The following is a 12942-nucleotide window of genomic DNA, read 5'->3' on the forward strand; positions in this document are numbered from 1 at the left end:
AGAGAGAGAGGGAGAGACAGAGAGGGAGATAGAGAGAGAAAGAAAAAAGAGAGAGAAGAGAGAGAGAAGAAAGAGAGGGGGAGAGGGAGAGAGAGAGAAAGAAAGAAGAGAGACAGAGAGAGAAAGAAGAAAGAAAGAGAAAGGAATAAAAGAGAGAGAGACAGAGAGAAAAACAAGAGAGAAAGGAAGAAGACAGAGACAGAGAAAAAGAAGAGAGAAGAAAGAGAGAGAAAAAAGAGAGAAAGAGAAAAAGAGAGAGCAGAGAGAGAGAAAGAAGAGAGAGAGAAAAAAACAGAGAGGGACAGAGAGAGAGAGAGAAAAACAGAGAGAGACAGAGAAAGAGAGAAGAGAGACAGAGAGAAAGAGACAGACAGACAGACAGACAGGCAGGCAGGCAGAGAGTAGAGAGAGAGACAAATAGAGTGAGAGAGAGAGGAAAAAGTCCAGCCACCTCTTCAATGGTTCCTATGCCTATCGCGCTGCCTCGACGTCCGTACCTACTTGACGTTTTTCCGGGCACAAGCAATGACTGGCAAGCGGGCAGAGCATGAAAGAGGGGAGGGGTGAAGAGGACAGAGGGGGGAGAAAGGGGGAGAGAGAGAGAGAGAGAGAGAGAGAAAGAAAAAGAAGTCATGCGAACAAAATGACGCCCAGTTATTATCCACCAAGGGCCCAACCTCCCCTGAAAGGGCCAAGGCAGCCAGCGGGCATGGAGGGGGCATGAGAAGGCAGAGGAAGCTGCTGGGGCTGTGCCTGGGATGTGATGGGGGGTTGGAGGGGAGGGGGAAGCTGGGAGATGGTTGCCTGGGGTTGGGCAGCGGAAGCGATGCCCAAGATGAGGGCCTGAAATTCCTGGGACTCTGCCACGCTCGCTGCGCCATCTTGTTATAGCGACCCAGACGTTCCCTGGCATCCACCGGATGCCCTCCACCCCAGCAATCCTCCGGCCTGGGGGAGAAGGAGGAGGCAGGGAAGGCTGGGAGACGGCGCCTTTCATAAACCGGTCCCTGCCAGTGACTGAGGGAGAGAATCTGGGGATGCCCAATACCCGTCAGCCATCAGAAAGGGCATGTGGGGACCTGCCTCCAGCAGGGCAAGGAGGGCTTCAGCCCATAAGACCACCCCCCTCCTTCCCAAGCAAGGGTCCTGCCCGCCCCTCTAGGCAGCCAACTCTCTGCCCTTCGGCCAAGGCTCCTATGCTGGGCCAAGGCTGCCACCCAGTGGCCACTGTGGGGCACTGCATGCCAAACAGGGAAGCACAGGGGGAGATGTGGACCTGCTGCTGAAACCTCCATCCTCCCCGGACCACCCTGCCAATATCCAACGCCATCCCCATTGGGGTGGCAGCCCAAGCAAAGACTACCCCAGGAGGCACTGAAAGATTCGGGGGGCTGTGAAGGGGAGTGGGGGAAAGCGGGCACTGAAGGCAGGATGGGTGGGGGGCACTCACTAGGCCCAGGGCTTTGGCGATGTCAGGGCTGGGGTGCCCAAAGCTCCCGCTGTGGCTGGTGGTGACGGTGCTCTGTTTCTTGCTGCTGAGACCCATGGCGTCCATCGACTGGCTGCGGCTGCGAATCACTCGCTGGAAGGGAAGGCCGGCCCACCCTGAGTCACCCTTCGCCCCTCCCCAGGCTCTCTCACCACCCTTTGCCCCTCCCAGTAGGGACAGGTGGAGGACCAGTCTGGCTCCCACTGCCTGCGAAGAGGGCAAAGGGAGGTAGGCCAGGGAAGGAGCGAAGGGCTGAGGAGGGGCTGCCGAAGGGTGGGTGGGGGAGATCAAGGCACGAACCCACAGGGTGACCCAGAGCATCTCCGGCCGCACTGCCCTCCCTCACCTTGAACGATTCAAAGAAGCTGCTGCTGCCTCCCCCGCCATTCTCCATCTTGTCCTCCTCAGCCCCCAGACCCATCATGGACTGGCTGTTGAGGTGCAACTCCTCGTAGAGGGTCTCCAGCAGAGCCGCCCGCGTTCGCTCCTGTCGCGAGAAGGCGAAACCCCCACCCCCGTCCCGTTGAGCCGGCTGCAGAGGCCGCAGGAGGATCAGCAAGCTGGGTAAGGAGGGGGGGAGGCACGGAGGAGGTCCTGGGACACCCACCCACCCATCCACTTGCAGAAGAGCCAGCCAGAGAGGCTCCTTTCCCGCCCCCGTCCCCCCTCTCCCCCAATTTCCTGGAAAACTCACTTCTAGTTTGGCAAACTTCTCTGCTTTGTAGCAGGCATATTCGGCGTTGATCAGCTTGGTCAAAAGGAAGGCCTGGAAGTCTGGCCCCTGCAGGAAGAGTAGCGGGGAGGGGGGAGTGTTTTAAAGGGTTGATTTGGCTGGGCGAACACCCCTTGCCCTCTCGTCTAAGATTTAGTAATAGCCTGTAGACTTATATACCATTTCACAGTGCTTTTACAGCCCTCTCTAAGCGGCTGACTGTCAGCCTCTTGCCCCCAACAATCTGGCTCCTCATTTGACCCACCTCGGAAGGATGGAAGCCTGAGCCGACCTTGAGCCGCTCAGGATCGAACTGCTGGCAGTCGGCAGAGTTAGCCTGCAATACCGCTTCACAGGGCTTTAGAGCCCCTCTCTAAGCGGTTGACAGCCTCTTGCCCCTAACAATTTGGGTCCTCATTTGACCCACCTTGGAAGGAGGGAAGACTGAGCCAACCTTGAGCCGCTCAGGATCGAACTGCTGGCACTCGGCAGAGTCAGCCTGCAATACTGCATTCTAGCCACTGTGGCCCCATGGCTCTTAATAGCAATAGCACTGAGACTTATATACCGCTTCAGGGTGCTTCACAGACCTCTCTAAGCGGTTTACAGTCAGTCTCTTGCCCCCAAACAATCCGGGTCCTCGGAAAGACGGAAGTCTGAGTCAACCTTGAGCCTGGTGAGATTCGAACTGCCGAACTGCAACTAACAGTCAGCTGAAGTAACCCTGCAGCGCTGTGCTCTCACTACTGCGCCACCTGGGCTCTTTAGCTCAGGATTCTGCCTGTCGCATGAGGCCAGCAGCCAGAGTGCCTGACTGTCTTGTGGCAGCCCCCAGACCCAACGGAGCATTGCCTGCCCACCCAGAGTCCCTCACCCCTCGGAGAAGCAGCATGTCCCCTGCTGGGGGTGGGGAAGGAAGGGATATTGCACGGTGCTGCAGCCTGCCCACCTTGGATGCCCAAAAGAGGAGACCCCCCCAAAATAAAAAAAGTTAAAAAATATGATGGAGCTGCAAAAGCATAAATTGAACCCGACAGAAAATGAGGACTTGGCAAATCAAATCAAATCGGCAAAACAAAACCTTTTTGAAAATGCAGATAAAATAGATTGAAGATATAATGAATTGTTAGAACATAAATGAATCCGATACCTAGAATATCTCGTTTAAAATGAAGGAATACTAGTTACAGTCAAATAAATGATGTACAATGATAATAACGTATACATGTCTATTTGATTTGATAATTATGTGATAATAAGGATGCACGAAAAACTTGTAACCAATCGACACACTGTATGTAATTGAAGATGAGTTTTATGTTTTGTTCGTTTATGTCTGTCTAAAAATATAAAAAAAACTTTTTATATATAAAAAAGAAAAGGCAAATAAACCAGGACGTTGGCTGGCTTACGAGATGAAAAAGGAAAGAGGAAAAAAAGGCTGATAAGTCAATTGGCGGATGAAGAAGGGAATATGCAACATTTAAATGAAAAAAAAAAGAGAAAGACGATTGAAAACTTCTACAATAAGTTGTATCAACAAGGGGAGACGCACTCACCTTCTGGAAAACAGCTGGATTGGGCAGCGGTGGCCCGAAAAAGGGGACGTCATCTCGGGCAGTGACGGAGACCTGCAAGGGAACAGGGTGAGCCTCTGGCATTGGCACTAGGAGGCTGCTCCTTTGCGGCCCGACCCGGGGACCCCATTGAGCAGCTCCCTCCTCCCACCTCTCCCCCGGCCTTGCCTCCTGCAATTTGCCCAGGTCACCTTGTAGAGGGTCTTGTCCGAACAGGCATTCTCGGCCTGCACCACCACGTAGGCATGGAGGAAGTTGGAGGCGATCATATCCGGCACGAAGGGAGTGTTCTCGTCCTGGAAGACGATGGCCACGATGTCGTTGCCGATGTGGCGCTTCCGCTGGAGCTGGAGGAAGGGTGGAGAGACGGGGGAGAAGAGGGTCAGCCTCACCGGCTATTCTGGGGTGTGGAGGAGAGGAAGGAGGTTCCCTCCCCCTTACCTGCTGCGCATCCCCTTCGGTGTAGGGCAGCTTGGTGGAGACGTGAAACATGATCTCGTTGTTTCGGAAGTTACAGTAGACGGACTCTGTCCCCGTCTGGCCGTGGGTCACGTCCAGGCCGCCCCGGAACCTGTGCAGGTCCCAGAGTTTTTAGTTTTAGTTTTGGTTTGGTTTTTAGTTTTTAGTTGTTTTTAGTTTTAGTTAGTTTTAGTTTTAGTTTTAATTTTAGTTTACTTTACTTTATTGTCATTGCACCGCGTACAACAAGATTAAATGCCATCTTCAGTGTACATTATAACTGTACAAATAAATGAATGAATATAATGAAATATGGGGGGATTTTATAAAATCAGTGTTGTTGGAAGGCAAAGGGAATAAACCTATTCAAGAATATCTGTTGTTTTGTGGGGGCGAGGGATAAAGGCACAATTGGAATATATTGCGTATCTGCACTGTAATATGTGTTTTTTTTTCCTTTTCCTTTGGTCTTTCTTTTTTTGTATTCAGTTGTATATGTACTGTTTGTATTATTTGTATTTAAAAATAAATAAATACATAAATAAAAATAACTATAAAAATAAAAACCCAAAGAAACATCCTTCGCATGCTCTATAATTAGAATTGAAAACCCCTGATATTACATTAATATTGCAGTATACCGTAGAATTCAATATAGTTACTGCCATTATATAGTTAGAAGCTGTTTTTCAGCCTATTCGTCCTTGTTTTTATTGTCCTGTACCGGCTGCCAGATGGTAATAGTTAAAAAAAAAAAGGGCGCCTAGGATGAGATGGATCTTTAAGAAGGTTTTGAACTTTCTTAAGGCAGAGGGAGCTATCAAGCTCTTCCAAAGAGGGGAGAGGGGCAACCCATGATCTTCTGGGCAATGACGTTGACCCTCCGGAGCGCTGTCCTGACTGCCCCTGGGCAATTGGCAAACCAGACACAGATGTAGTAAGTTAAAATACTCTCTATGGTGCAGCGGTAGAAGGTCTCCAGCAGTTTTCCATTCAGTTGTTGATTCCTGAGAAGTCTCAAGGAGTATATAATCTCTGCTGGGCTCTTTTGACCTGGGTTGCAATGTGAGTGCCCCAGGTCAGGTCCTCTTTTTATGACGACACCCAGAAACTTAAAACTGGCCATTTGCTCCGCTCGGTCTTAATTGATAAACTAAGCTGGATGTCTGATCTATTCTTTCTGTAGTTCGCTATAAGCTCCTTGGTCTTTTGATGTTAAGGACCAAGTTGCTGTCTCCACACCACGAAAAAAAAATTGTTTAGACAAATCAGCTAAATGTTGGAAATGCCACTAGACATCGGGCTTGTACAATCATATGTGGTGGACCTGCGCCGAAGCAAAAAAATATTGGACTAAAATACATATGTGGCTGGAAAAGTTGATACAACAATATATTGCCTTAAAACCTGAAATATTTTTGCTGGGGATTTCATCAGAAAATCATAGTAAAGAAAATGTATATTTGATTATTCATTTTATAACAACAGCTAGGATTGTATTTGCACAAAATTGGAAAAGCGAAGAGATCCCTATAGAGGAGAAGGTGATTAGGAAAACATTAGAATGTGCAGAAATTAACAGATTGACACTGGCAAACAAAGAGAAAGAACAAATGGATTATTTTACAATTTGGGAATCTTTTTACCGATGGTTAGAGAATAGACATAAGAATTAATAATAAAAGAAGTTATCTAAAGTATAGAAAATAAATACAAAACCATGGAATTAACAAGTGGGGGGAAAATGTAAGATAGATTGTATCTAAAATAGTAAGGAATAAGATATATAAGAGATATATATGTACATAGAAAGATATGAGATGTATTGTATGGAATTAATAAGAGTAGATGAAAAATATGTAAAAATGGACGGATAGACAGACAGACAGACAGATAGATATAGATGATAGATAGATAGATAGATAGATAGATAGATAGATAGATAGATAGATAGATAGATAGACAGACAGACAGACAGATAGATGATAGATAGATAGATATAGATATAATATAAAGGTGTATCTGTACAGATAGGAGTATAATAGATATATAAAGATGTAGAAATGTGGCAAAGATGATAAGTATGTTTATTAAAAAATTAAAATAAAGTGTAGAAAATGTATTCGTATTTAATATAATTAATAGAGTTAAATAAATTACAGTGGGGCTATAATATTAGATGCTTATGGTATTGGAAAATTAAGCCAAGATAGGATTAAATAATGAATAAGATTGTATATATTAAGGTTGGCACAAATTATTTGTACCCAGATGACACACTGGTTAGTGGAAAATTGATATATGTAAAAATCAGGGGTTGTGATACAATACATACCTATTTTCCTGTGACTTAGTGGCTAATACAACTGCCTGACATGTAATACAGCCCAGGTTCGATTCCCAGTAAGGGTATGGCTATCTGATTATATGTATATGTATGTGTATATTTATGTGTGTGTGTGTGTATTTCTCATGTAAGATTGAGAGTATCTTGGCGACATTTCAACGAAGTCACACACACACACACACACACACACACACAAAAGAAAGCCTCCCTGGAGGATTTGCTGGGGGCGGGGAGCAGCTACACACACACACACACACACACACACACACAGAGTGCCCCCTCGGCCACGCTCACCCTTTGAAATCCTGCAGCTGCACCTTCTCGCCCAAAAACTCCAGGAATTCCAGAAAGGCCGGGCTCTCCTCCGTGGTGCTGAATAGCTCCTCTTCCGACGTCTGCAGGGAAGGGGTGGGGGGCGGTGGCGCGCCCAGGCAGCCGAGGGTGGAGGGCACAGGAGGAGGTCTGGCTCAGGCTCAAAGCTTGCCTCTGCCCACAGCAAGCGTCCTGCCGGATCTCCGGAGGTATGCGGTAACGCAGGGCACCCCGTCTAGCCGAGGCCAGCTGCATCGCGGACAGGAGGTGGGCGGAGGGGAAGGAAGGACAGACACCCTCCCCAGCTGGGTGCCGCAGGTGGCACTGCCTCCCTGGCACACAAGCAGCTAAGCCTTTTGGTGAAGAAGCGAGGGGAGGGAGGAGGACGCTGGCATCTCTTATTTGGCAAGCTTTTCCCGGAAAAGCTTGCCAAATAAGCAAGCTGGAAGGGCAGACGCGCTTCAAGAGAAACCATAGGGGAGGGGGGGTTTCTCTGCACTGTTCCCGGACCCCCTCAATCTCTATTCCCTTCCCCCCATCCTGGCCAAAGGCTCCTCGCCCTGACAGCCTCACCTGCTCCCTCCGGCCACGAAGCACAGAACTCACCTGGCCCAATTTCTGGTAAATCACCCCAAATTTGAAGTTATTGCTGATGACATGTTCGTCGAAGGTGACGATCAGGCGGGAGGCCTGGGGAGGGGGGCAAAGCAGGGGGGGATGTTGCTGGAGAGACTGGGAGGGGCTTAGGCGGTGGGGAAGGGGCTTTTTCCATCAGGACATCCCCCCCCTCCCTCCAAGTTCAATTCACGCTCTTACCTTGGGATACAGGACGGGATAGAAGCGATCCAAGTTCACATCTTCGCAGACCAGCTGTGGGGGGGGGGGGCAAGGAGGGAAGTGGTCGTGTGAATACACACCTGACCCCCTCCCCCTTCTACACAGGAGGGAAGAGATCCTCTCAAAGCCCCCCTCTCCTTGAAGTTTTTCTTTTTCTTTTCCCATTCAAGGGTTTTTAAAAAAATACAAATTATATATATTATAGAAAGCAAGAATTGTCCGGAGTCTTTTATTTTACTTCCTCTCAATTACATAGTCCTTTTTACATCACAGTTTCGTTTTCACTTTCCGCCAAATGATTCTCTACCATTATTTTTCTATCTTTATAGTTATTTTTTTCTTAAGACATAAACAATATGCTCTAACACTGGAAGTCTTTAAGAAGATGTTGGATATCCATTTGTCTGTAGGGTTTCCTGCCTAAGCAGGGGGTTGGACTAGAAGACCTCCAAGGTCCCTTCCAACTCTGTTATTCTGTTCTATTCTACTCTACTCTTTTATTCCATTCCATTCCATATTCCATTCTAATCTATTCCATATTCCATGTTCTATTCTGTTCTATTCTATTCCATATTTTCTATTCTATTCCATTCCATATTTTATATTCTATTCCATTCCATATTTTATTTCTATTCCATTCCATTCCACATTTTATATTCTATTCTATTCCATTCCATATTTTATTTCTATTCTATTCTATTCCATTCCATATTTTATATTCTATTGTATTCTATTCCATTCCACATTTTATATTCTATTCCACATTTTATATTCTATTCTATTCCATTCCATATTTTATTTCTATTCTATTCTATTCCATTCCATATTTTATATTCTATTCTATTCCATTCCATATTTTATTTCTATTCCATTCCATTCCATATTTTATATTCTATTCTATTCTATTCCATTCCACATTTTATATTCTATTCCATATTTTATATTCCATTCCTTTCCATTCCCTATTTTCTATTCTGTTCTGTTCTGTTCTGTTCTATTCTATTCTATTCTATTCTATTCTATTCAATTCAATTCAATTGCTCCTTCAAAGTTACACCAAATTTTACATTCTTATTTTCTCCATGGATATATTTTGCTATAAACAGCATGCATCCTCTAATTCAATTTAAGCACAGAGAGCATTTCTTTCAAATTTTTTCTACCATTCACAATATACCATCATTTCTTTATTTCTTAATTAGTTACGTAACAATTACAATCTTACTACTGTTCTCTTTAGTCTACTAATATAACTCCCCCCCCACACTTTCTTCCTCTTCGAACCGATTTCTCTTGGGCTCCCTAAAATCCCAGTTTTAATTCTTTTCTTTCTACTCCCCCTTTCCCCTCACTTTTTCTTTTTCTTTCTCCTATTTTTGTGGTGATTGTATCTTTTCTCTCCTTGAGGTTTTTGTGACTGGCACCCCAGGGGTGGGTTCCGGCTGTTGCTACTGCCGGTTTGCTTCGCACGCCCGCTTGATGTGCGCAATGCACGCATGTGCAGTACGGGGAAAAAAAGCATGCGCCGAAGCAAAAAACAAGGTGGCGGCGCCTAGGGCTCTGCCGATAGAAGCGATTTCGGGGCGTGGCAGCCCGAATTACTACCTACTCGGCCAAACTGGTCCGAATTGGTGGGAACCCACCTCTGGTCACACCTCCCTCTGCCCTCGCACCCTCCTCTGCGGCAACCTCACACGGCAATCTGCAGCGAACGTCGCTGGGGTCAGCTGCCGGGAGGAAGCGCCAAACCCGTGGCTGAGCTGGTTCTCTTAGGGGAAAAGAGAAAGGGGCAGTGGTGGGTTACAAACGGTATGCTCTGGTACGGGCGTACTGGTTCATGTCGGGAGCACCGGTTACCGTTCCGGTACGGTGCTCTGGAGAGGGCCCACCCACCCACCTGCACTCCTTAATGGTATTTGAGCTCTTCGGCGCTTCCGCACATGTGCACAGAGTGAACGTCGCCTGCGTGACGCTCCGCCGAGCAGCTAGAGCGTCGTGGAGCCGTCGTGGAGTATCACAGGTGGTAAGTGGTGGCCGCCGGGCCCTGTTGCACCAGACTGATTGCACCGGGATCCAGAGCCCACCACTGGAAATGGGTGACCCCCACCCCCATCCCAGCCCCGCCCAGAACTTGCCTTTGCCATCTGGACCACGTTGGGGAACTCGGTCAGGCAGGAAATGGGGATGACGTCGTGGTAGGAACGACTCTTGGTTCTGCGGCAGAGGTGGGGGAGGAAGAGGAGAGTCAGGGCCAAGCGGCCGGGGAGAGAGAAAGGGGGCCTAGCCCCACCCCAGGAGGTACCCCTGCTCTTACCGCAGGAGCAGGCGCAGGTGCTCCTGGTCCCCAATCACGTCGTACTTGAGCGAGAAAACCAGGTGTCCCAGGGCTGCGTCCACCGAATAGTAGTTGAAATGTTCCTGACCAGACACAAATCAGATTATCAAGATCTTTGGACGAGGGAATAAATGGGGAACTCATCAAATTTGCAGGTGAGACCAAGCTGGCAGGAATAGCCAACACTCCAGAAGACAGGCTTAAGATACAGAAGGATCTTGACAAACTTGAACATTGGGCACTATCTAATAAAATGAAATTCAATGGTGAAAAGAGTACGGTTCTACATTTAGGCAAGAAAAACAAAATGCACAGGTACAGTATAGGTGGTACCTGGCTCAATAGTAGTAACTGTGCGAGGGATCTTGGAGTCCTAGTGGACAACCGTTTAAATAGGAGCCAGCCGTGTGCAGCAGCTGCCAAAAAAGCCAACACAGTTCTAGGCTGCATCAACAGAGGGATAGAATCAAGATCACATGAAGGGTTAATGCCACTTTATAAAGCCTTGGTAAGGCCACACTTGGAATACTGCATTCAGTTTTGGTTGCCACGATGTAGAAAAGATGTGGAGACTCTAGAAAGAGTGCAGAGAAGAGCAAGAAAGAGGATTAGGGGACTGGAGGCTAAAACATAGGAAAAACGGTTGCAGGAACTTGGTAGGTCTAGTTTAAGGAAAAGAAGGACTAGGGGAGACATGATAGCAGTGTTCCGATACTTCAGGGGTTGCCACAAAGAAGAGGGAATCAAACTAAACTGTACTTGAGAGACCGCCTGCTGCCAACTACCTCCCATAGACCCGTTAGATCGCACAGGGTCGGCCTCCTCCGGGTTCCGTCTACCAGCCAATGCCATCTGGCTACCACCCGGGGGAGGGGCCTTCTCTGTAGCAGCTCCGGCCCTTTGAAATGAACTCCCCGCGGAGATTCGGACCCTCACCTCTCTCCAGGCCTTCCGGAAAGCCGTCAAAACCTGGCTATGCCGGCAGGCCTGGGGTTGATGAGTTCCCCTCCCCTCTCGACTTGTATGGCTGTATGATTCTTGTGTATTTTAATTACGTGTATTGTGTTTGTGTCCCCTTTTCCCCTTCTGAGTTGTTCGCCGCCCTGAGTCCCTCCCGGAGAAGGGCGGCATACAAATAAACTAAATCTAAATCTGAATCTATTTTCCAAGGCACCTGAGGGTAGAACAAGAAGCAATGGATGGAAATTAATCAAGGAGAGAAGCAACTTAGAACTGAGGAGAAATTTCCTGACAGTTGCCTCCAGAAGTTGCCTCCAGAAGTTGTGAATGCCCCAACACTGGACGTCTTTAAGAAGATGCTGGATAGCCATTTGTCTGAAACTGTATAGGGTTTCCTGCCTAGGCAGGGGGTTGGACTAGAAGACCTCCAAGGACCCTTCCAACTCTGCTATTGTATTGTATATTGTTTTGACCTTGGAGGCTTCACGACATGACGGCCATGGAAAGCAATGCATCAGACCAATTCCAGTTTGACAACTGCTTTGAATGAGGTATTCTCCCAAGAAAACCTCCCTGCCCTCAGTTCCACCAAACTGGGTCGTACCCACTCCAGCCAGTGGTGGGTTTCTCCCGGCATTACTGCCGGTTCGGTGTGCACAAAGGTTTTGCCTGTGTGCATGTGCATTTGCACAAAAATAGGTCAATGCATGCACAAAACGTTAAAAAACAGGGTGGGTGGGGGAATTAAATTTGGGCAATTCCGATTGTTTTGCGCATCCGCTGAACCGAAAATCAAAATGGCGGGCCTGTAGGAGAACCGGTTCGAGGGCGTGGCAGGCCTGGGTCGTTGCCGGTTCCAGCGACCCAGGCCGCTAAATCAATACCGGTTTGGCTAAACTGGGCAGAACTTGTAGCATCCCACCTCTAACCCCAGCTGGGGAGAGCGAAGGGACACACACACCCCACATACACAATTCACCCTTCCTGCTTTCATCTCTCTGCAAGGCCTCCTTTCTGAGGAAGGGGCTTGAGTTGGGGTCCCTCTGCCCCCCCTCCCAGTGCTGCTTTCCTTGGAAGGGCAGGGCAAGAGGAGAAAAGGGGTTCACCCAGCCCTGCTCAAACAGCTGGGGCAAAGGGCAGCCCATTCCTGATAATCGCGGCTGCCCCACCCAGAAGGCACACAGGTGGCAGAGGGCAACTCCTCCGGACAGGGTGGTGGTGGTGCAAGAATCCACACCCTGGGAGAAGGGGTGGGGGTGCGGGAAATAGAAAAGTATTAAAATACAAGTATACAAATTAAAAAAAAATGGCACAAGTGGGTTTAATACTGGGAAGTAAAAGGTTACAGAGAAAATTATTTTTTAAAGTAAATATAATAGCAATAGCAATAGCAGTAGACTTATATACCGCTTCATAGGGCTTTCAGCCCTCTCTAAGCGGTTTACAGAGAGTCAGCATATTGCCCCCAACAATCCGGGTCCTCATTTTACCCACCTCGGAAGGATGGAAGGCTGAGTCAACCCTGAGCCGGTGAGATTTGAACCGCTGAACTGCTGATCTAGCAGTAGCCTGCAGTGCTGCATTTAACCACTGCGCCACCTTGGCTCTCCCAATATAACGTTGGGATCGCTGAAACGCCACCCCGAGAACCCATCGGAGAAAGAAAATGAGCATGGGCAACCACGGAAAGGAGGGAGGGAAAGGAAGGAAAGGAAGAAAGGCAATGCAAAGGAAGGAAGGAAGGAAGGAAGGAAGGAAGGAAGGAAGGAAGGAAGGAAAGAGAAATAAGAGTAGGAGAGAGGGGAAGGAGGAGGAGAAGAGAGGAGGAGTGGGGGAAAGAGAGGGGAAGAAGAAAAGAGGACGGAAAGGAAGGATGGGCAAAGCAGAGGAAGGAAGGAAGGAAGGAAGGAAGGA

At 48.0% G+C, this 12942-nt stretch overlaps 1 protein-coding gene across 5 annotated transcripts in view; it reads right to left on the reverse strand.

Moving 5' to 3' along the window:
• Positions 1–12942, reverse strand: part of RAP1GAP (RAP1 GTPase activating protein) — a 43176-nt gene that overhangs the window by 9131 nt on the left and 21103 nt on the right. For 2 of the 5 annotated variants that reach the window (XM_032231712.1, XM_032231713.1), the window contains exons 8-18: positions 10048–10151; positions 9869–9947; positions 7713–7766; positions 7503–7586; positions 6879–6979; positions 4220–4349; positions 3970–4125; positions 3761–3832; positions 2184–2270; positions 1836–1976; positions 1451–1582 (exon numbers count right to left, since the gene is read on the reverse strand). In XM_032231712.1, the coding sequence (XP_032087603.1) occupies positions 1451–1582; positions 1836–1976; positions 2184–2270; positions 3761–3832; positions 3970–4125; positions 4220–4349; positions 6879–6979; positions 7503–7586; positions 7713–7766; positions 9869–9947; positions 10048–10151 (1140 nt within the window). Of the gene's footprint in view, positions 1–451; positions 530–1450; positions 1583–1835; positions 1977–2183; positions 2271–3760; positions 3833–3969; positions 4126–4219; positions 4350–6878; positions 6980–7502; positions 7587–7712; positions 7767–9868; positions 9948–10047; positions 10152–12942 lie in introns of all 5 variants that reach the window. The other 3 variants (XM_032231714.1, XM_032231710.1, XM_032231711.1) reach the window with 3 other exon arrangements.

This window comes from Thamnophis elegans, chromosome 15, assembly GCF_009769535.1.
Source record: "Thamnophis elegans isolate rThaEle1 chromosome 15, rThaEle1.pri, whole genome shotgun sequence".
NCBI classification, from domain to species: domain Eukaryota; kingdom Metazoa; phylum Chordata; class Lepidosauria; order Squamata; family Colubridae; genus Thamnophis; species Thamnophis elegans.